The following is a 21,862-nucleotide window of genomic DNA, read 5'->3' as shown; positions in this document are numbered from 1 at the left end:
GTCTGACCTAATGAACCCTATGGTGACAACCTAAGATACTTTACCCCAAAATTATTTGGAAAGCCTATAAGTGTTTTCAGCCTGATGATTGTAAAAATTAACTCCAAATCAATCTAATTAATTTGACTATGTCATACAAAGCATTCACTAAACACCATGCTTGTTGCTCTATGAATACAATTTAAATTGTGCATGCGATGCACTGTACCTGCGTTGCGCAAGCTGAATGAATGTAAAGCTACGTCTAGTGGAAATTTTAAAAAGAAAAGGACATGGATCATGTTGTGTTGCAGTGTTTAAAAAATACAACACATTTCATAAAAAAACACAAAAAAGAACAAAAATCATATTTTAAGCTGTATTTCTGCAGTGTGTTTGCATGAGCTCTTTATTAATTAGTAGAGTAATGCCTGGTGGAGGCAGTGTCAATCCAATCACATTACCTTAATTCTCCACCATTTCCTCCACTCTTTCAAACAAATTGGACACACATAGTTTAAAAAAGGAATTATCACAAAAGGCATGATGATCACCACATGCATCTATTTTATCACAAGTACAATACAAGGGCTCTCATATGTTGATGTATTGTCTTTATATAAAAACTACTTTCACATTCATTATCATACGACACACATTGATTCATGACTTGACAAGGTAATCATACCTCACAAGTGACAGTGTGCAAGTAGTACAAGTGTGTGCAGTGTGTATGGAGATACACAGTATGTGTGTAATGCATTACAGACATGCCTTTTTGGACTTGAGAGATGTGGTTGTTGAGACTGCACTGAAATATTGCTGTTTGTATTACATAAACGCAGGTGTTGAAGTTCAGAGACATTTATGATCACTACCACAGATAAATGATTGATGTAAATTTACAAGCTAAAATAGATGCATGGTAATAATCAGATGTCTTTCCAAAACTTAAAGTTTTGGTTACACTTTACTTGAAGTTTTCTACATAAGAGTGACATGACACTGTCATGAATGTGTCATAAAACATTATAAACAAGTCATAAATGTTTATGACATAACACTTCTTTTAGTAAGTGTCATTCGGTTTTGTCATGACAAGTTATGGTTATGGTTATGATTATGGTTATGGTTCATGTGCCATGACTGTGTCATGACAGTGTCATGACACTGTCATGTCACTCTTATGTACTACAAAACTTCAAGTAAAGTGTTTTTCTTATTGCAACCTAACAAAATTCCAAAACCTATATGCATTCCTCTCAAGACCTACTCAACTGTGAGCTTTGATGGTGGTTTTCCCTTCTTCTTTCAGGGAAAATCTTTACATCTCTCTCTTGTGTATGAGATAGGTAGAAAGTGAGTAAGAAAGGGAGCGAGAAGATACATCTGCTTTAGGGGAGAAATAGGAATTTCCCACATTATACTTTCCCTCAGCGTCTTCATTCCTTCTCCATCCCTTAATACCCTAAGCTCTGTCCTTGACTTTAACCCTGAAAAGCTCATGTTTAAGTATCCACCCTCTTCTTCATTTTTGTTCGTTCGTTCTTTCTTTCTTTCCTTCTTTTCTTCTTCCTTTCTTTCTTCATTCTCTTTACTGTTTATGTCCATTAATAGTCTAGCCCTCTGAGAGGCCCTGTCTGCACACAGGCCACTATTACAGATGAAGAGGCAAAGTGATTTCCATGTAAATGGTGTCAGAATGTCATTTTCAAGTGAAGCTGCTGAGAAAATGAATTCCTGAAGACGAGAGAGATTACCAAGGGGCAATGACACCTGGATTGCATTCTCACAGATTCCCCATGCAGCTCTTGAATAATGGTCCATCCACAAAAATAGCTTTGTTTGGCTCCCTGCCTGCTGAAGTGTCAGTCAGCCCAACCAAAGAGGAGAAAGCTAATGGCACTCAAATATTACCATATAAATATATGGTAATTTAACCATTTTTTGATATGAGCAAATCACAGTTAAACTCTGTGTGTGTGTATTTGTGTGTCTGTGTGCGTGTGTGTTTTTGTGTGTGTGTGTCTTATCGAAGGCATTTGTTTCCCTAATCAGCATATAGGCTGTTCAAAGTGTAATGATTAATTGGTGATGTAACAAGGTAAATATATCATATTAGGACCTCAGTCGACCTCCGGGCTGGCCATTAGTCTATGTGACAGGTTCATCATACAGCTAAAAAGACCAAGACCATAGAACAGGGCAAAGAGAGAATAGAATCAAGGGTCAACAGGTTTCAACCTAAATCTCTCTCTTTTTTTATTTTTCTAACAGAGAGAAGACACAACAGGAAAAGGCCAATTTCCAACACTTTCAAAGAGGTTAGTGCAGACTCATCATCTCATGCATGTAAGAATTGAAATACATTTGAGATTCTATAGGTTGATTACTCAACTAACTAAAACATTTCAACACATATTAAGCTGGAAACCATCAATACAATTAACTAATTCACCCTGAAAGTTGTATCTCTTATCTGTATAAATATGAAAGTTATATGTTAAGGTGATCTCTGCATATATCAAACCTTTTATCTATCATGCTATTTATGTTCATAAAAGGTCATGGATGGTGGAAAACAAATGATTATGGGTTGATTTTGCAGATGAATGAGTGCAACGAGGTATATTACCACTACATTGTTGAAAACACCCGAACGGAACATCTGTAAAATGCTCTGACTTTACAGATGTTGTAGGATTGAAATAGCAATTATCTTACATTGTGATTGTCCAATGTTTTCTGTGCAAACTCACTAGCACCAGCAATCAACTTTTCCTTTATTTATTAGCTTTAAATTAATAAATTAGATGGGAAATGGGAAAACACAGTCACTTAATAACATTGATAGCAACATGTTTTTTCTACTTCCAGAGTTTGATGTTAATGTACAGCTATCATTCACGGGGCATAGTGTAACAAGTTATTGCAGTAATCATGACAATTACATGATGATGATGAGGTTGAGAAAGTACATGTCAAAGGTGACAAAGAGCATAGATAAATGTAATAAGATACAAAGATAATGTTGCTTCTAAGTTTGCTTTATCAACCTATAATGTTTTATTGTTTGAACACTGAAAGGGAGAACGGGACGTCCATAGAAATTGAGGTAATTTGCTTCACAACAAAACATTCAAGAGATATCCTGCATCCTCCAATGACAAAACATAGTTTTTTTTATGATTGGCTGTCACACACTGTCCGTCTTTGTGTAGCCTATTTCACCTCAGGTTCAAACCGCAAGTGACTTGATCTGCTGAGCAACATTTTTGCTAGAGAAGACCACGTTTCCTCTTGAGATGATTATCTTTCCAATGTCACACTCACCAGTCTGCTCCTGTCAGGGTGATAGATGACCATGATATTGACTTGAGGTTAATTCAAAACCGCACTGCTGGGTTAGATGAAGGATCTGGATAAGAGTGCTGTTGATAAGAGTGCAGTTGAAAAGAAAATTGTTGTGGGTTATATGCCCTGATGCCCCTCTATTGCAGCATCAGACCCTATACATTTCCCCTTCTTTACTTTATACAGAATAATTATAGGTAAGAGTAGCCTACCTAAAGGCCAAACAGCTAAATATGAAAGCTTAACCTCACTGATATGTGTTTGGGTCTACGGTATACTGTGCAGATCTGAGGGTTGCATTGAGTCCCCTGATTTACTGTCAGTAAGGAATGAACATTTGACTCTGGAGGTGAATATGCCTGAACATGAACTAATCTTTCCATAAATACAAGAGTATTTAGTAGACAGGCTTTTGAATGCTTTTTGTAACAATGTCAATGAACATAAAATGGTGCTGTTTGGCTGACATGAATGCAACACAAAATTATAACCAAAGCACCTGCGTATTTGGCTGATGTGTGCAATCCACTGAAACCCTCACACTGCTGGATGGTAGACGGAATTGAATAAATAGCTGCTGAACAGTGTTGCGGATCAATTCTCCTTTTGTTACACACATCATTACACAGAAGAAGATGCATTCATCAGTCATTGTGGACATTGTTTCCAATACAATAAAATAAAAAAAAATAAATCAATTTTTGTAAACAACTATTCATTGGACGTTTGCACAGGTGATCTGGTCATGAAAAATACACAGATGGGTGTAAAGTGGGAGACTTCACACAATGGCAGAGTGGACTGAATAATCTAATATTTATTTTGGTTTATATGTGTTTGTCTTTGCTATCTCTGATAGTGGTGTTGGGTATTTTCCTGCCTTGGTGCCTATGCATGCTAAAGCTCCAGCACCCCCAACTGTATATACCTGAATAGGAATAAGCAGGTAGCAAAAAGAAATGGGCGAAACCCATTTCAATTTCACTCAGTGAAAGAGACAGAGGCTTGTTTTGCTGCAGGTTAACATAGACCCTGTGGGATGCTTTTCTGCAGATTGTGAACCACGATGCAGGGATGTGTCCCTGTATTGCAACAACACACATTGTGATTCTCTACCTAGTGCTGCAGTTAGCTTGAGCTGTGATGCTTCATTTGGAAAACCATTAAAAATATTCAGTACAAATTGTGACAAACCATATCAGCTCACTTTGCAATACAAAGTATTATTAAGACAGACACAATAGAAATGTTCAAAATACATTCCGAATTTTCTCAGAATATACACAACACTGGTTTACCAGTACAGCATTCAGAATAGTCTTGAACTTTCCACATATTAATTATATTAATATATAAATATTAATTATTATTAAAAAAATGACTGAATATTGGAAAATGACGAAAAACATTTTCTGAGAAAATAAAATCGAAATGCTAATCTTTTTGTTGAAATTCACCATGTTCTAACGTCCTTGAGTGTGTGAGATGTCAGGCAATCTGTAAGAGTAAATTGTCTGAGTGCAGCCTTAGGACCCTGAGGATATTGGACCTAGGTTGCTGCAGAGGTAGCTTTGTGATTTGTATGCACCCCATCTGATAGCGTCTCCTGGATCACAGATGGATTATTTAGGCTTTTCCTTCGGCATAGGCTCATTCGTTTGATTTTTTTCTCCTTCTTTTACAGGTCCGCATTGTATCTTCTTTTTTCTTTCTGTCTCTGCTGTTCACTTGGATGCCTCTAAAACACACACTGGCAGCGATTTGGCTTTGCCAGAGAAAAATGGAGCAATAATGCTGGAGGAATAACCTGGAGGGGTAAGTTGTAAAGTTGTACTCTTTCATTGAGGCTTGGTTAGTATCTTTAGTAATGTCACTATTGCAAGTTCACATGTTTCTGGCATAGGTGGCTTCAGAGGGAATTTAATTATTTTACCTGCCCATTGATTCATACAGGAGCAGATGCTGTCCACGTGGTGTGGTGCTGAAAGTTATTTGTGGCTAATACAAATTTGTAGTGAATGTTATTTGTATTTAGATGATTGCATGTTGCCAAACGAACAATAATTGCCGAGTATACCTCTGATGTTTTAGCATTTCTCCTTCCATATATTTACTTTGACTGAAGAAAATTTTAATTTCAAGTCTATTGTATAAAATTATCATATCATTTGTTTTACTGTACTTACGTAGGTTCCAACAAGCCAAAACACTTTAAAGAATCAAAGCTCAGTCATCCATATTGCTGATTAATCAGAATGTAGTGGGATGGGATAGGGTGGCATGCATATACTGAATTACATATACGAAGAATGGATTACACATTTACTTTGAAAATAGGTAAAATGCTTCACAATTTGCAAGGTCTTCAGCTTTCTCTATGTTCTCTGGTTTTAGTTCTAAAAATCCTTTAGTGGTTTTGAAAACCCTAAAGGGATTAAGCTACGGCTGTGTACAAGTAACTATTGCTAAAATTACATTCCAGCAAATCCAAACTCATATCTTAAAGGATCACTTAATCTGGTGGATTTAGTTTATTTGGCTGTACTATCAACTCAAACAAAATGTTGCCCTTAACTGACTTTCCTGGCCAAAAAAGGGAAGCTCTGAAGTTTGTATGGGAACAGTGTGGAGGTATGAATAGCATTAAAGTTGAGTGTTGACAGAGCATTCCCTATTCCCTAATCTGTAAATGCCTTCAAGTGGGCCTGTGGGGGTTTATCAAGGAGAGATAAAACAATGGTTAGCTGCAGTAGGCACCTTGCTGTTCTCATTTGGGTGGTCATCATCAATATTTCCTCCTTTCCTCTTAACACCTACATTCTTTATTAAATGTTTATACAACACCAAACATACTGTTTATTTTCTTCATTATTTGCAAATGCAGCTAACGGCATGTTTAGTGGTCTAAGGTCTTTAATCTGACATGACATCAGGGTCATTTATCCTCTGGGGTCAAAGGTCACTGTCCCTTGTGGCTAGGCCATGGGATCATCTTTTACTAAGACTAGTTTTTCTCCTCCACAATGCCGACTCAGCCGACTATGACTTGTCACCATGAGCCCTGACAGGTGCCTCAGACATTGCCTCTCATACTTTTAATATCCTTTGTTTTGCTCTGATAGCTCCCGTAATGCATTGTAGTGGCAGTGATGAAAGCCTGTATGTGTCTCCCCATCCATTTCCCCAAAGACACAGTCATATGTCAGCGATAACTGCCAGGTGATGATAAGAACTCTTCAGTCTAACATGAGGAGACACTGAGCCTTGTAAAATGTTAAAGTGTGTAATGCATGGCCTTACTGGATTGACAGTAATATATGCAGGTGGTTTGTGTGTTGTGTGTACATCAAAACCGGAATCTGTCTCAGAAGCACAAACCTCTATTCCACATGTACCTCCCTCTGTGGTCTTGATTTAGACTCCAGTTATTGTGCAGAAGACAGTCAGTGAACCATACTTCCTGGCTGTGCCCCCCACTTTCTCTGGTGGTGTTTTACTACAGAGCTGTTGATTACCCATCACATCTGAGTCTACAATGTGTGTACATATTTAAATATGTTTGGCCTTATATCAAAATAACCAATACAATATTCCATTTACAATAGGTGTTTTAGTCATATATTCCTGCAAATGCTACAGGTGCCATGAAATATGTCTGCTTTTCCTTGTGATTTGTGTCCAATGTAAATATGTCTGTTGAATTTAAGTATTTCCCATGTACCTTTTAACATGGCATCCCTGGTATAACATATTGCATTGCCTGTATCTGTCTCTATGAGTACAGGGGATTGCATTTAGGAGGGAAAAAACATGGGAAGGGGGATGCTGAAAGCTGATTCTGTTCACGCTCCAGTGCTTTCTGCAGTATGCAATCTGTCTGCTGTGGTATAGGGGGAGCTCCTGTTCTGTCTTATTGACAATATGTTAGATGGTAAGCTGTGATTATTCCCCAGTAGGCAGAAGAAGGAAAGGGGAATCAGCAGTCCAGTCTCCTTCAATCCGCAGACTCTCCCTATTAGCTCACAGCAGATGACAGATATTGTGCCATTTCTTTGAGTACGGGCATTTGCATGTGCATGTACATGTGTGCGTGCGCATGTTTCAGTTATGAGGATAGCATCAGGTGTATATGACACATTATGTTGTACTTACAGGGTGTGTGCTTATTTCCATTATACTAATACTAATAGGACCAACAAAAAGTTATTTGGAAATGCTGAATTCACTGTACATTTTCTGTCATGTGTTGACTGCTTATCTTTACATAGTGCACCCCTGACTTGGGTTTTGTTGTTTTCACTAGATCCATTCTTTTTTTCTTTTCTTTTCATACCAGCTTTACACATCCTGGTGTGAAAGTTACATTTTTCCACTGCAGTTATCAACATATTACACATACACTTAGGGGCTTTTTTTCTGGTTCACTCATATCTTTTTCCTCCCACTGGCATATTTTTAAATTACATCTTGGATTTATTATGTTTTTTCCCTCTACACCCACTTTCTGCCATTCTCCTTTCTGTATTCACCATAAGATAAGTTAGATAAAACTAAACAATGCAATTTTTATTATTACCACCCACATTTAATATTCAGCACTCCACAAAATGCAATCTTCCTTCCTTATTATGTTAGTGCTACATCCTTGTGTAGATGATGTACAGCATATTTCAATATGAATATTATTCATATTGCATATTATATTACAATGTTAGATTATTATTTCTGGCTTTCACAGCTTTTGAAACCTCAGCATCTTTACTATATTGGCCAAACACTGTAGAATCTCAGTAGAGGTTATTTTACTTAATCACGTTTTTATTGCTGTGTCATGCATACAAATGAGCCAAGCCCACATAATAGAATTAAAATAGAATATATATGTTGAAGATATCACAATTTAAAATTTATCATCTGTAGAACAAAATATTTTAGTATCTCCTTTTAGCCATTTCATGAAAGATTGATACCCAAAATCTAAGCCAAAAAAATTAAACATGTACAATAACTCCTTTTTCTAGTTCATATACAGAAAAGGTAGTTCTCCTTAACTGACAACATATCACTAGTTAGTAGATCTCAATCACAAGTTATTGGCATATTCACAATGTTGGCCATTGGTGTGCATTTCACAAAACAATTAAAGTTGGAGTGGAGTCTGTGGAGTCGGTGGGCACAGGGTGCCAAGACATCCCAGAGAATCTGGCTGTCCATCAGACAGCTAGGATGAGTTGCAAAGCGGTTTGTACCACAGATGGCTGATCAGTACAACTGATTTCCTATTTCTCCCGCCTGGCGCTGTCACCGTGTTTCATTACGATTCCCACTTGAGAGCAAGGGTGTGTTTTATGTTGCGTGTGTGTGTGTGTGTGTGTGTGTGTTTGTAAGGGTGTGTATTTGTTTGGGCGCTACTGGTTTGGAATGTGCAGCAGGTAAATGTGAGCATGTTTGTATGCTGTTTGACTGGGATTATGTATGAGCACATGACATTTTGATGGAACACAAAGCGTACACACAGTTTTGCCGAAAGCACACAGAGAGCATGTTTAAGAAGTACTGTAGAAGCTCACTCGTGTGTTGGAATATAATAGGAAAGCAACGGTGAAGCCTAGTGATCTGCATTCCCTCGGTATGTGTGGATGGATCAGACTGAAACAGACTCTGCGTTTGGCTGCATGCTAGATGGGTTTCAGAGGAAAGTCCATCTGTTTTCCTCTCTTCTTTATAGTGGAATTTCACACAGGAACGTGGCTGTATATAGTTTGTGTGATTTCACTTTGTGAGAGGATCTTAAGAAAGGAGTCTTAACTGATTTGACCATACTAGGACTTTATTAGGCTAATGAAAGTGTGCTCAAAGTCCAATGTTATTTCACTTCCTTATTCCCTACTCACTGTAGAATGACACACAGATTAGTTAATTGTATTGTAAAACAGAAAACCCTTTACAAAAGGGGCTTAATGGGTCTTACATTTATAAGTAATAGAAGCATGAAGCCAAAATAAAAGCAAAGGATGCTGCTGTCTGACTAATGTTGGAGCACAGTGTATACTGATCTTTTCATTCATTCAGCATGTCTCAAGCTCAGCTCACATTTCAACCAAAGTCTATGTGATGTACCAATAAATTATACAGCTGCACCTGTCTCTTGGTTCCAGGTTTATTAAGGCCTTCTGAAAGGCCGGCCAGGCCCATTGGGGATCATGCTGGCTGTACAATCACCCATCACATTCCTTCTCATCAGCCTGCTCTGTGTCAACCAGCTGCAGCCGGGCCACGCATCAGGTGAGAATCTCTTCAATGACCAGACACACATGCCACAGCAATGTCAAGAGTATTTATTCTTTCTCTTCTCTGACTGACTTGATGTGTTGTTGTATTCATTTATTGTTTATCAATAATACATATTAATTGTTTTAAGATTAGATGGTGTTTAGATGACTGAGCCTTAATCTGTCATTAAAACGTGTTGCAAACATATTGTAAAATAATTGCATTAATTCAAAAAGCCTATTTTGAGCTCCAGTTACAAGAGTAGTTTGCACACTGCAGACTTTTTTTCAGTAATACAAAGATGGAAGGACCTAAACAGTTTTTTTTCCCATGCTGTGGAAAAGGATATTTTTAAACAGAATACCATCTCCCTTACGGCAGCCATTCTGTGTGTGGATGAAAGAAAAATGAAAAATATATTTACCAATACAATTTTAATAGCAAGACTTCAGCAGCTCCTAGGTGCAGTTATGCTGTCCTCTTGTGGCTGAAAAAAAAGACACTGAACTCACAATATGTATTTATTTATTTTTGTGTGAAAAGTCCATAAAACAGGGCGTCCCCAACATGCTTTCTGCCTTTAGTTGTTTTTCCTCCAATAGGTTTATTTGTTTTGGATCAAATTGATTTCAGTGTTACAACAGTGTGTGTGATGATGAGACTCACAGGGTAAATAAAGGTCAGGTGAAATCTCCATGGATGATGTTTTAAGAAGATTAATGTCTCATTTAATAAGATTATTAACAACATTCCGCGTCATGTTTGGTTTTAAGTGAAATATAGACATGGCCAGTGTCATAGCTTTGTTAAAGTACTTCTGAAATTGTTGCCAGTACACTAAACATATATATAAATGGTACAGTTATTTTGTCATTATAGTTGTATATGGCTTTTCCATTTGAACACATTTTTAAAAACCTGCACTCCAACATGACAAGAACAAAAAAAAGTTTGAAACTTGCCTTTGTTGCTGCCAATGCTGTGATGAAGTGGTGGCACCCTCTAGTGGTATATATGTAGATAACATGCATGACTATAAGCCACAGCCAGTGTATAAAGCATGGGTAAATCAGGGGAAACTTTACGGTTGGTGCATATAAGCATTTGACTTGTGAATATTGTGCATAATTCACATCTTTCCGATTGTGTTCATCAATGATATGACAATTTTAGTTCTAAACTGTACAAATGTATTAGTTGCTCAGCTACATTTCCATGAGATGTCTGTGATTTCAATCACATTAGATTTTGTTTCTGCCTACACAGAAGCGATCATATTCTTCTTGCGACTAAGACGTTAATGTGTTCATACACTTCACCTCTCTGTGACTGCGTGATTAAATCTGATCACACCTCACGGTGTTGGCGCTCCTAAACTGTGCTTCCAGAGCAACAGAATGCTTTCATCTAGTGGCAAGGGAAACATCATGTATTTTTTTAAACGATCACAAACTAACTTTAACTTCATGAGTCATCGTCTGAATCAATTTAAGTAAAGTGGTTTGTTTTTACAATGTCGAAAAAAAAGTCCATAACTGCTCTGCTGACACAAAGGGTAATCATACACTGGAGAGTAATACAATGTATTCAGGCAACTTAATTAATTAGTTGTTGTGACTTCAAAATCTGCTTGCAGGTAATGGGTGCATTGTTTTTTCGTTTTATTTTAAGTTTGATTACTCTATTCCTCTCTACTCTATAGATTAATGAATAAATAAATAAAAGAACAATCCTGGAAAATGTTCTTCTTTAGTATAGTATAGTATAGTATAGTAAGGTTACCATACAAGCAGGCCTGTTGTAGCCTAAATTGTCCCTTTTCTTCAGCATGGCTGCCCCTTTAGAAGTTCCACAACAATACTCTATCGGTGAGATTTATTGACTTAGGTTCCTGTTCATGGTTAAACTTAAGCCACTTGTGCGACATGTTCATGTCGCACAAGGATAAGTTAAGCAATTTTGTCCATTTTCTGTTTAATTGTATTACCCTCTTGTCATTGTGCCCATGCTAACAGATACAGATAAACACAGAGGGAACCGTGAGGTCATCACCCAAACACCTGCATCTGAGCCAGCGTCTGAACAAGACAACAGCCTCGGATACAAAGGTACAGTCCAAGTGCTAAATGTGATTTGTGCAATCATTTGACACAGTAATCATGCTTCCCTTTAACCAACCAATGGAGAGCTTTGATGTATTGAGGAAGTTTAGATCTTACTGCCCAGCTTTCTACACAACATATCCCCCGCCATTCTTCGGTTTCTTGTCGTACACCATGCTGTTGCAGCCTAATCTAGTGTCAGCAATTCAGCAGAAAGTGTTTTTTTCTTCTGATTTTGTCATTAATCAAAATAACATCTGTGTTATCCAAATATTTATTTATACTTCTAAGCGGCCGGCTTTTTTCCTGGACTTATCTTGTGAAACATTTTTAAAGAAATGTCTGAAATAAGCCTGGACAAAGCCAGCAGTTGTTTAAGTGGTGCTCCAGGTTGTGCTGATTCTGTATTTGTCCTTTGAAAGATACAATGTTGAACCCAATTCCCAGGAAGAGGCCTATGTTTCCTTTTGCTGACTAAGACTCTAATACCACTTAATGCCAGTTCAGCAGCTGCAGACCTCAAGTGCTGTGTCCAAAGCCAACCCAGTTCAATCCCCTCTCCCTTTGCTTTGACATTTTATGGTGAGGGCTCTGACTGGGATGTACTGAGATAGAACAAAGCTAAACATTTAGCAGTTCTCTCCCTATAGCCTCTATGATTTTGGAAGATGACAAAACAAGACTTTCTGCACAGTCTTCCTGACGCCTGGAGCAAAATTAAGTTAAGAAGAAGAAAATGAGATGCTAAAATAATGATGTTATTGGCCTTTTATCTTTAATGGGCAGCAAGAACAATGTGTCTTCTTTTTCTTTTGTGGAATCTCAATCGGAGCTCTTACTGGCTTCCATCTGATGGAGTTTATGTGGAACTAATGGCTGTAAGAGGGATTCTTTATCTTTATCTGATTTCTAAGAAGCATATTTTTTTTCATACCTAAAATCTTTATGGCCCAGAAGGAAAAAAAAGATGACAGTGAGATTGTGAGAAGTTGAAAAGGATGTCCTAGTCTTAACGACTAATAAAACCATCCGGGTAGCTGCCTGTTTGCCAATTTGGAGGGAGATCGAGAAGAGCAGAGGCATGGCTATTGCATCAGCTTTTCTTACTGTGTGATCGTCAAGGTGAAGGCTGTCTCATATTTTGCCTCAACACTTTGTATAACCCTGAGCAACTATATTGATGTACAGTGAGAGGCTCACAAATATGCAAAGATATAAACAAGTGGAGGGAAATGAAAAACCCAAAGAGCTGTCACAGTTAATAGGAAATAGTGGGAGTGGAGAATCAGCATTGGACATAAAAGCAAGAACGGGACACTAACGTAGTGACAGTCACAGCTAATGGCAGCAATGTGTTGCATACACAAAAATCCATACATATGTCTAAACAGCTCATACAATTCACTTGCTCGTGTCATTAAAATCTGCATTTCACCCCTGATATCAGCTACGTTCTGTATTTTTTAACGGACAAAACAGTCAACAGTGACTACTGTAATAAAGGACTAGCCGAGGCCAAGTCTGTGGAGGTTCCAAATTATTTATTCCTTCATAAATATTTTTGGGATTTGGCTTTGTGCTTTTTGGAGATATTTTCTCCCCTGGCTCAGAACCAACTGGAGAGCTACTTTGGAGTGAAATAAATCAATAAAAATAGGTTTCAGTACTTGGCACTGTCTCCTCAAAATCCTAGCCATTTTATGTGCTGTGCTGCCATGAAGACGTGCATGTCTTTGTGTCCATTTTTCACCATCTGTTCCTAGAAATATTGGAGATGCTTTGAATTGTGACCAACTGTGAAATGTACGATAGAACCCAGAACTCACAAACCCTGCAATTAGCTGTGTGCGCTGATCCTGTTGTTATGTTGAAGCCACCCACACATAAAGCAAGAGCCCCACTGTTGAACCTCTATCCTCTTGTTATTTGTGCTTTAGCCCTACTGTGATGACAGCTAGTTTATAACCGTCCATGTTTATAATGAAACTAATTATACAGTCATTACAGGACCAAGACAATATTGTCCTCTACAGTAGGCTACTATGGTACTAATGCAGTAATTCAGTCTCAGCCCTCTGAGCACCCAGAGAATCATATATGGGGATACTATTCGCTTGGAGGAAATGGCAGAGACCCTTGTTGATTGTCTGTAGGGAAAAGTAACACAATAGCAATGTGCGGCAAAGAATACGGACTGAATATTAGGAGACATTGCAGGAAATATAGTATTTCGGTGCCATTGTGTTGCTGCAAACATGTTGAATATGGCATGGGAGAAAAACAAATGCAAGAAGGTAAAGAAAGGAGAGTGGAAGGTGTTCTTCAATGAAAACAAGCAAACAAATAGAGTGCATGTTTTATAAAGGCAGAAATTTGCTCGTGGTGAGACTGTAATTTCCCATATTTTACTGGTTGTTTTCCAACCGTGATGGCTCAGCCTATAGCGCAGGCTCCATTCAGCAGAGCCACCAGTCGTTCACAATGGGCAATTAAAGGATTTGAGGCGAGAGGTCAGGGAGGGCCGGGTAAGTCAACTTTTTTCAGTCTAAATGTGACTTGAAAGACCAGAAGCATCACTGCTTTTTTCTATGCTGTGTTAGAAAGACAGAGCGATTGAAGTTTGTCTAACTGCATAATTATGTATCTTCTCTTTTGTTACTAATTTTGGTTGGACATGTGAAGGGATTTTAAAGTATAGCCTTTTGAATGTAGGAATGATGCATGCACTTAACTTGGCATATTTTTGTAGTGTCATGCAACCTGCCTGCCTATTCCACTGTGGGCTTTGGGATCTCAGTGTAGTGGGCAAAATTAGGACTGCCCAGACTGTGCTGCAGCCCTGCAGCCAGCAGAGGGAGTGCTGACCTGTTTAGACAACACAGGACATTTCTGAGTTTCATATAGACACACTGTATATTGTAACTATTCACTTTAAAGGAGTAGTCTTTCTCAGTTGTAAAAATGTATTTTGTGGAAGTAGACTAGTTCACTCAGGCTATGTGGTTATTACTTCCACATGTTTCATATCAAGACATAATATGTTATGTTAGTCATTTCGTTTCTAATGCCCTCAAAATGTCATTTAATTTCCCAGTGGTATGTTGAGAGGTCAGAGGGTGAACACTTCATTGATTTTTGTCATGGAAAGAAGAGGCACAATGTGTGGATGAAGGGACATTTCACTGGCTCATTAGGAATACAGTATGTTTCCCATATGTGCTGCCTGAGCTGGTCCCTTTAGGTTTTAATAAGGACACAGTAAAAGTGTACATCCCTCCGTCTTGATGAGAGGATGAAAATAGTATAAATCATTCAGCAAGGTAAAATTTTGTTTCACTTTCAACAGTAGACACACTTTAAAAAATTAAGTACACTTTTGGTTTGGGAATTCTGCCGTTTATAAACGACTCTTGTGAAAGTGATGTGGCTTAAAACAAAGCGTTTGATTGTTGCAACCAACTGGATCCATAATAGAAACGGCTTGACTTAGGCCTATGGGACTTGATATTATTCTATTGGGTAACTATAACATCCACATTCCGTAGTTTGCAATAATTATGATGTGTATCAGGCTGCTGTAGACTGGATCTTTTTCACAAGGGACGTGCTTGATGCAAAGCCCAGTGGAGCCTCGTGTTGTGAATGTATCCGTATGCGGTTAAATGGTGCCTGACTCGCAGGAATCTCCTCTGCACAACAGAAAAGCCTCTGACTGGTTAGGAAAACCAAACCAGCACTGAGCGCAGAGACGCGCGGCGCCTCATCCAACCAGCGCCAGTCCCACGAAACCGGGGTAAAACTACACGTTTAAACCATTTAAAGTGGCTGCAACTGGACGCTTCTACTCTTCGGATTCTTGCTCTCCATTCAGCCGCAGAAAGCTTCTCCCGAAGTGGAACTAATAGCGTATCTGATCACAGATGAATTCCGCGAAGTTATCAGCATTTGGAAGTGAGGAGTTTGATAGGAGTGGAGAAAATCCAAGTGGTGTTGAGTGGATTACTTCTCGAGTAGCCCGCAACGATGCCTCCGACTGATCCCAACTCTGATTCTAATAGAAATTCACTCTCCGAGGAGCAGTTCTGAACAGTATTATCTGTATTATTGCGGAGTTCGGGAACTCTCCTCCACACGGATCCCCATCATCGGCTCCGCAGTAGAAGTTGTGATTTAGATGAAATAGACCACAAAGCGCAATCTAACTGGATTTACACCGTTTCCAGTTTCTCTTGAATGATGCCTGCCTGTCTGACGGGGATTTACTGTCTACTGGCATTTCTACAGATTTGTTCAGGTATGAGTTGCTTATTGCCAAGCCAAGCTTTCCTTATGTTTTCAGTATGGTCACTTTCAGAATAATGGCTAATGTCCTGTATAGAAAGAGACCTGGTTTAAATAGCGATGGTGGAACAGAGAGAGAAGTTAGAGGGGGTGATGAATTGGCTAAATTTGATCAGTCATGGCACCCTGCGGGTATTCCGGTCACCTTTTCTCTGTGTAGCCAGCAGTATCTGTATGTGGCCCCTGACCCATGCTGCGTGCTGAAAGTGACCCATTTATCTATGCTCTGCTGCAGTACAGTAAAACACAGCCTTTTAGCAGCTCTTATCACACTGGTGGAAATTAATTGCCACACTTAGTGTCATAAGAAAAAGAGAGAGAAATAGAGTCACGTTTATGTGAGGGCATGTTGTTTAATGTATAACGTTAAAGTCAATAGCATTCCAGCATGCATGCAATGAGTCAAAGTAGGCCATATCGGTACTAGGTTATCATCCTCAGTCCTCAGCGGGTGCATACATTACATGAATTGAAGGTTAATGAGGAACAGAGACACGTTTGCACCAAGGTTCCATGCACTGACAATGTCATGCATTCTGGAAGAAATATTTAGGCTAAATATGTTCAGACTTACAGTACTTATCTTCAGTTTTGAATGTGCCAACTCCAGAATACAGTCCAGGGTGACATTTATGTTGGGGAATTAGGCATTGTCAGACATCATCTGAGACCAGTGACGGACTGGGATCAAAAAACGGCCCTGGCATTTGCAACACACAGGCCCTATTTTTGTTAACAACCTAGCTTGTAAATTAGTAACTCTGCCTTCCGAGTTAATCTTTCCACGCACCTTGCAGCTGCATGCATAAAATAACTTTATCAGTAGTGGCCCATAGGGGTCCATAGGGGTGCGGCCCTTCTGGCATTTGCCCAAATTCCAGATGGCCAGTCCGTCACTGTCTGAGACAAAGAAAAAAAAGCTTTGGATTATGCATGTTGTGTACTAGCTGGATGCTGTGTTTTTGTTAGAGGGTCAAGGTTCATTATGGGAAAATGGCCTAGCATAACATTAATCTAACACTGATATTGCAGGTGGAGGTTGTGGTGCACATCAGCAAAGACAACGTTTTTGTTGGAGTGCCGACAAGATACTTACTTTCCACTAGACCTTGTTGGCTCACACATTTTTCTTTTGCCTCAATCCCAGCTGATGTTAGCCGCTGTGTCCCAGTCAAGCAGCAAAAGGTTGAGGTTTGAAGGAGCATCACAGACATCACCTCCTCCACCCACTAGGACTGAAAAGGCACACTAATATTATGCAGAATATAGTAGCAACTACAGTCACATAGACTAATACTGTAATACTGTAGGTAGCTTCAGTCCAGATATTATATTAGAACAAAATCTTTTATCTACAGTATACACCTGCTGTGGGGCACAAGCTGTTTAAGCCTGGAGGACAGAACCCCCAATAGAGAAATAAATAAAATCTCTCTACCTTATACATGAAAAAAAGTATTTTCTTTTACATATTTTAAGCTGTGGAGTGAATTTTAGACTAAAGCTTCAGCCTAGAGTAGGCTAACAGTGGTTAAGTAGCAATTTTTGTTCATTTTCCAGTAATATTACAAAATGTCAATGCATATTTTCATGAAACCACAGGAAAGGGCACATGAGAAATCTGAATTTTTAAAATTTTTATTTATTTCAAGAGTCCCTCAAATTCCCTACTGGCGCCAGTTTTGTTCACTCTGTAAGACAAAGACAGCTGTCAGTAACATTAGCAATGACCACAGACTGAAAAAAAGAACAATATATTTTCAACACTAGGGCTTTCATAAGTGTCTGTCACTGAGTGATGGCTTTATGTGGCACTGGACTTCTTTTCTTTGACATTGTAGAGGCAGTTTTTTTTCCCCCAAGGTTTTTACTTCTACAAGAGCTGAAAATCATTTTGCCCACTTCAGAATACATTTGGGTTAAATCTTATTCTTGGGTGTGACGCCGTTCTTTAAATTCAACATATTATGACTGTTATTTATGTAACGTTTTCCAAACCAAAAATAATGCACCAAATGTTCTTTCTGTGACCCTTGCAGAGAAGCTGTCAACATGTGGATATAATACAGCCTTTTACCAACTATTTTCTCACATTTCAGTGGTGACTCAAAAAAGGAAACATACTTAGGCTTATCTGTCTACATCAAGAGCAAAAAAATGCGTGACACTAATTTTCCAGTTTGTTGTCACTAAATTTCCTAACTTGGTAACCACACAATCCTGTGCGTTTCAATAGTACTCAAGGATATTTGTGCTGTTCTATACTTTTAAGGAAGTTTTCTGAACCTTCAACATGAATTGAATGTTTATTTGCAATCTGAAATGCACACCTGCCATGAAACACACCCCATTATTTGAAGCCCAGATACAAAGATATTTATTCAATGCTCTTGACCACTCACTGATGGCCCCAGCACTGCAGTTTTTAGCCAACATATGTGAGTTGAAAGAGGCAATAAGGTTTACAGTAAATGTACATGGCACTGGCCAGGCTGAGCCTGCGAGTAGTGTGTTTACCACACCCCCACCCCCCACCATAGATTACAGGGATTTTTAGACATTATATCTGGGATAGCTGCCAGGTTTACATGCCTGTCCTTGAAAACGATCCATGCGTAACAAATTGCAATCAGAATGATTACATGTCTTTTATCCATCCTTCTTTTGTTTAATGTATACCAACTCATCCCTTTCTATGGTATCTTGACTGTAGCATAAACACGTACAATGGTCCATCATTAAAACATCGAGCTCTTGAAGCTCGGCTGTTAAGTGACTTCATCGCACTCACAACTTGGAAACCTGGAACTCCCCTTTGTTGAGAGTTTGCATAATAAATCTGTCAACGATAATTGGATGATACATAATAATCTAAATGATGGCCATTAAAAGCATACACTCATGTCGAGATGGCTTTGTCCCTTTCATCCCCCAGATCTAAATTATACATCCCCAGAGTGATGCTGTGACTTGCAGCGCCAGTCTACCTGCTTTGTTTGATGGTCTGTAAACACTGTCTAAAAAGGAACCATGGGAAAATAAAACAATGGCTCATCCTTTTATGATGGTTGTCTCAACTGTGCTTTCAAACAACAGTACAGGATTTGAAACCCAACCGCTTTGGCTGGGACTGATAGGATTATTATCTTCATCATAACTGTACTAGCTCAGCTAATAACTAGGCTAATTACTTTAGTAATAAGTGACCAAGGCCCTCTGAGGCTTGTTTTACCTTTTTATAGGCCGCCTCGTCCATGTGTTATCACTGGAGAAGTAAGTACAAGAGGTGCTCAGAGACCAGCAGAACACAGCCTAATTCCATCACTGGTGTTGCAGCAGCCCCACAGGGACCAGTTTGATTGAGACATCTGGCTGGCCTGCTGGAGTTAGTTGCACACAGGTCAGAGTTCACATGTACCTACTCATGCTGCTTTGGCGACTGACACTCAATGGCTGCAAGAGGTTGACTGGTGTGACCCAAAATACTGCACAGCACTTGTTACAGAACACTGGACTTTAAGTAATGATGGCTTGATTGGGGGAAACTGGCCTGCTGTGTTAGTCCCTTCAGCTAACAAGACTCCCTGAAGTCTTTGTGGTGGTGACAATGATGAGTGGAGTCCCACCACTAATGATGACCTCTTCGCTATGGATGACGGGGCTGATAGGACATCTTTGCACGTAGGCGATAATTCCTTTGTTTGTTGCATGAAATTGTCAAAGTCCTTCGTTTTTCTTCCTTAGAAATAATGCATCTAATCGGCTTCACTAAATATAAATGGTTGGTTGGAGAGCATCTTCATTATTGTTGTTTATTTCTTGGAAGATGCCAGTGTGAAGGATAGAAATAAGGACTTATTTTTTTTTAATGCATTGAGGGTGTGGCCCATCCTTGCTTCATTCATATTGACTGATAATCTGCAGAAACTACTCTGTTTTTTAAGAAAGGTGCACTGGTTGCTTGCTAATTTAGCATATGTTCTTTAATTCTTTACTGCTGTCAACGCCTCTGGCATATCGTGCTTTTTAGCTTTGAATGGCTTTAAGGCTTTCAAGCCATTATATTTTTCTCACCCATCCTTGGGATCCATTAAACCTGGTTTTAGGGCTATTTCTGGACTTCTTAAGCAGTTTTTGTGTTTATATTTTGAAAGAACACACCTTTACACCTTAAATTATATTCTCATTGTTATACAGAGCATCCACAGAGTCAGATTATGTAAAGATGAGGTCAGGCCAAAGGCATGTTGCTTGACACTGGTGTTTTTGAGGTCATCATTACCGTATACATGCTCATGTGAACTCTGTCCCTCAGGAACTATTCTGGCATTGAAACTGAGAGTGTATCCCTCTTGTCTCTCAAACCCCTGCAGACCTTGCTGCAATTGTTTGCTTCTGACTGAATGTGCATACATGCATATGTAATGGTGTTGGCGCAAGCTTGTTTTAATGTGTGTTTTTGGATTGTGTGCTGAAAGCTGTGATTTGTGATTGCTTCCCTTGTTTACTCACTGGTGTCCTGCGGTGCAATGAGGCCGAACGTGGTTGCCAACGCTGGGGAAGGGAAGCTACTGAGAGCTTTAACAAGCGCCTGCAGGCCTGGAGTTCACAGGTCATCACACCTTCTCAAAGGGAAGCACATATACGTACACACCCCCACACACACACACAAACTCTATATCTATCTATATCTATACTATATCTGCCTGCCCCAAAAAGGTTGCAGGTTCCTTGCCTGAAGGGTCCTCACACCCATACCATTTCCTTTAACCTTTTCTACTCATCTGTGTAAAAATAGAATCACAGCACAGTTCATTTTCACAACCTCTTATTAAAGCACAACAATGTCTTACTTAGGTGCAACAACAACTCAAGCATGAGCTGAGACAAACAATTTAGCAACAAAATGATAAAAACAACTTTAAATTAACCATGCAAGTATAAAATTATGAGGCTGAGCTTAAAATAAAATATTAAACATCAAGTTTCAGGGTCACTGGCACTTCAGTAATGTAATAAATCAAGCAGACACAAATTGCACTAACCAATTAATTTTGTCATTTAAGTATGTGCTTTTTTAAGCTGATAAAATGTGGTTGTGTCCACTGTGTCACAGATCACATCATACTACTGTGAAAACAAAATTAATAAGTAAGAATAATAAATAAGCCTAACACGGACGTAATATGGATCTGCTAAATTAATTTTGTGTCTTGTGCTTGTCACCCAGAGGTGCTGCTCGTAGTTCCTCACAAGAAACCATCCTAAAGAGTGAACCAATTGCCACGCTTATCTGGACAGACTAGCTTCTAAGCTCAGAAATTCCCGCCGGTTTGTGGTTTTCTCTGGGCTGTTTGTACTCCTTAAGGCCGGGACACACAGGGACGAAAATTGTCCGTTGGACACTCTGGCGAGGTCAGTGACTCAAATCTGTTCGGTGTGTCCCGTGCCGTCGTCAGTCTGGGGGGCTGTCGGCCTTCATTTTGGCCGACCTGACATGTTCAGTCGGAGGCAGGGCAGTCGGGACTCACCCGGAAATGGCGAGCGGAATGAGGTGACTACAGTCTCTCAAAATCTGATGAAAATCTTTTAAACTGACCTTTGTTGAGCTGAAATGAAGACAGATTCAGCAACTGCATGGCCTATTTCTCGCTTAAAATGTTTTCAGAAACATGTTTCAGTGAATTATTTTAGTACAATATGAGATAGTATTCTGAACAAGCCGCCATGATAGTCTAGCTTTGAATTTCCGGAGAAAACAAACCCATGTGACGCGTTCGTGCAATCAGCTGCCGGTTTTCATTTATTGGGCA

General features: G+C 39.1%; 1 protein-coding gene across 2 annotated transcripts in view; it reads left to right on the top strand.

Annotated features, from left to right (window-relative positions):
* The first annotated feature begins 2,269 nt into the window (after positions 1 to 2,269).
* Positions 2,270 to 21,862, top strand: part of LOC114566415 (roundabout homolog 1) — a 92,578-nt gene continuing 72,985 nt past the window's right edge. Inside the window, exons 1-4 of one of the 2 annotated variants that reach the window (XM_028594846.1) lie at positions 2,270 to 2,303; positions 5,018 to 5,148; positions 9,492 to 9,618; positions 11,622 to 11,714. In XM_028594846.1, the coding sequence (XP_028450647.1) occupies positions 9,537 to 9,618; positions 11,622 to 11,714 (175 nt within the window). In that variant the 5' untranslated portion in view covers positions 2,270 to 2,303; positions 5,018 to 5,148; positions 9,492 to 9,536. Of the gene's footprint in view, positions 2,304 to 5,017; positions 5,149 to 9,491; positions 9,619 to 11,621; positions 11,715 to 15,161; positions 16,003 to 21,862 lie in introns of those variants that run through there. The other variant, XM_028594847.1, reaches the window with a different exon arrangement.

The sequence above is a fragment of the Perca flavescens genome, chromosome 13 (genome assembly GCF_004354835.1).
Source record: "Perca flavescens isolate YP-PL-M2 chromosome 13, PFLA_1.0, whole genome shotgun sequence".
Lineage (NCBI taxonomy): Eukaryota > Metazoa > Chordata > Actinopteri > Perciformes > Percidae > Perca > Perca flavescens.
The sequence above is the reverse complement of the archived record's forward strand: the minus strand, read 5'-3'. Positions and strand labels throughout refer to the sequence as shown.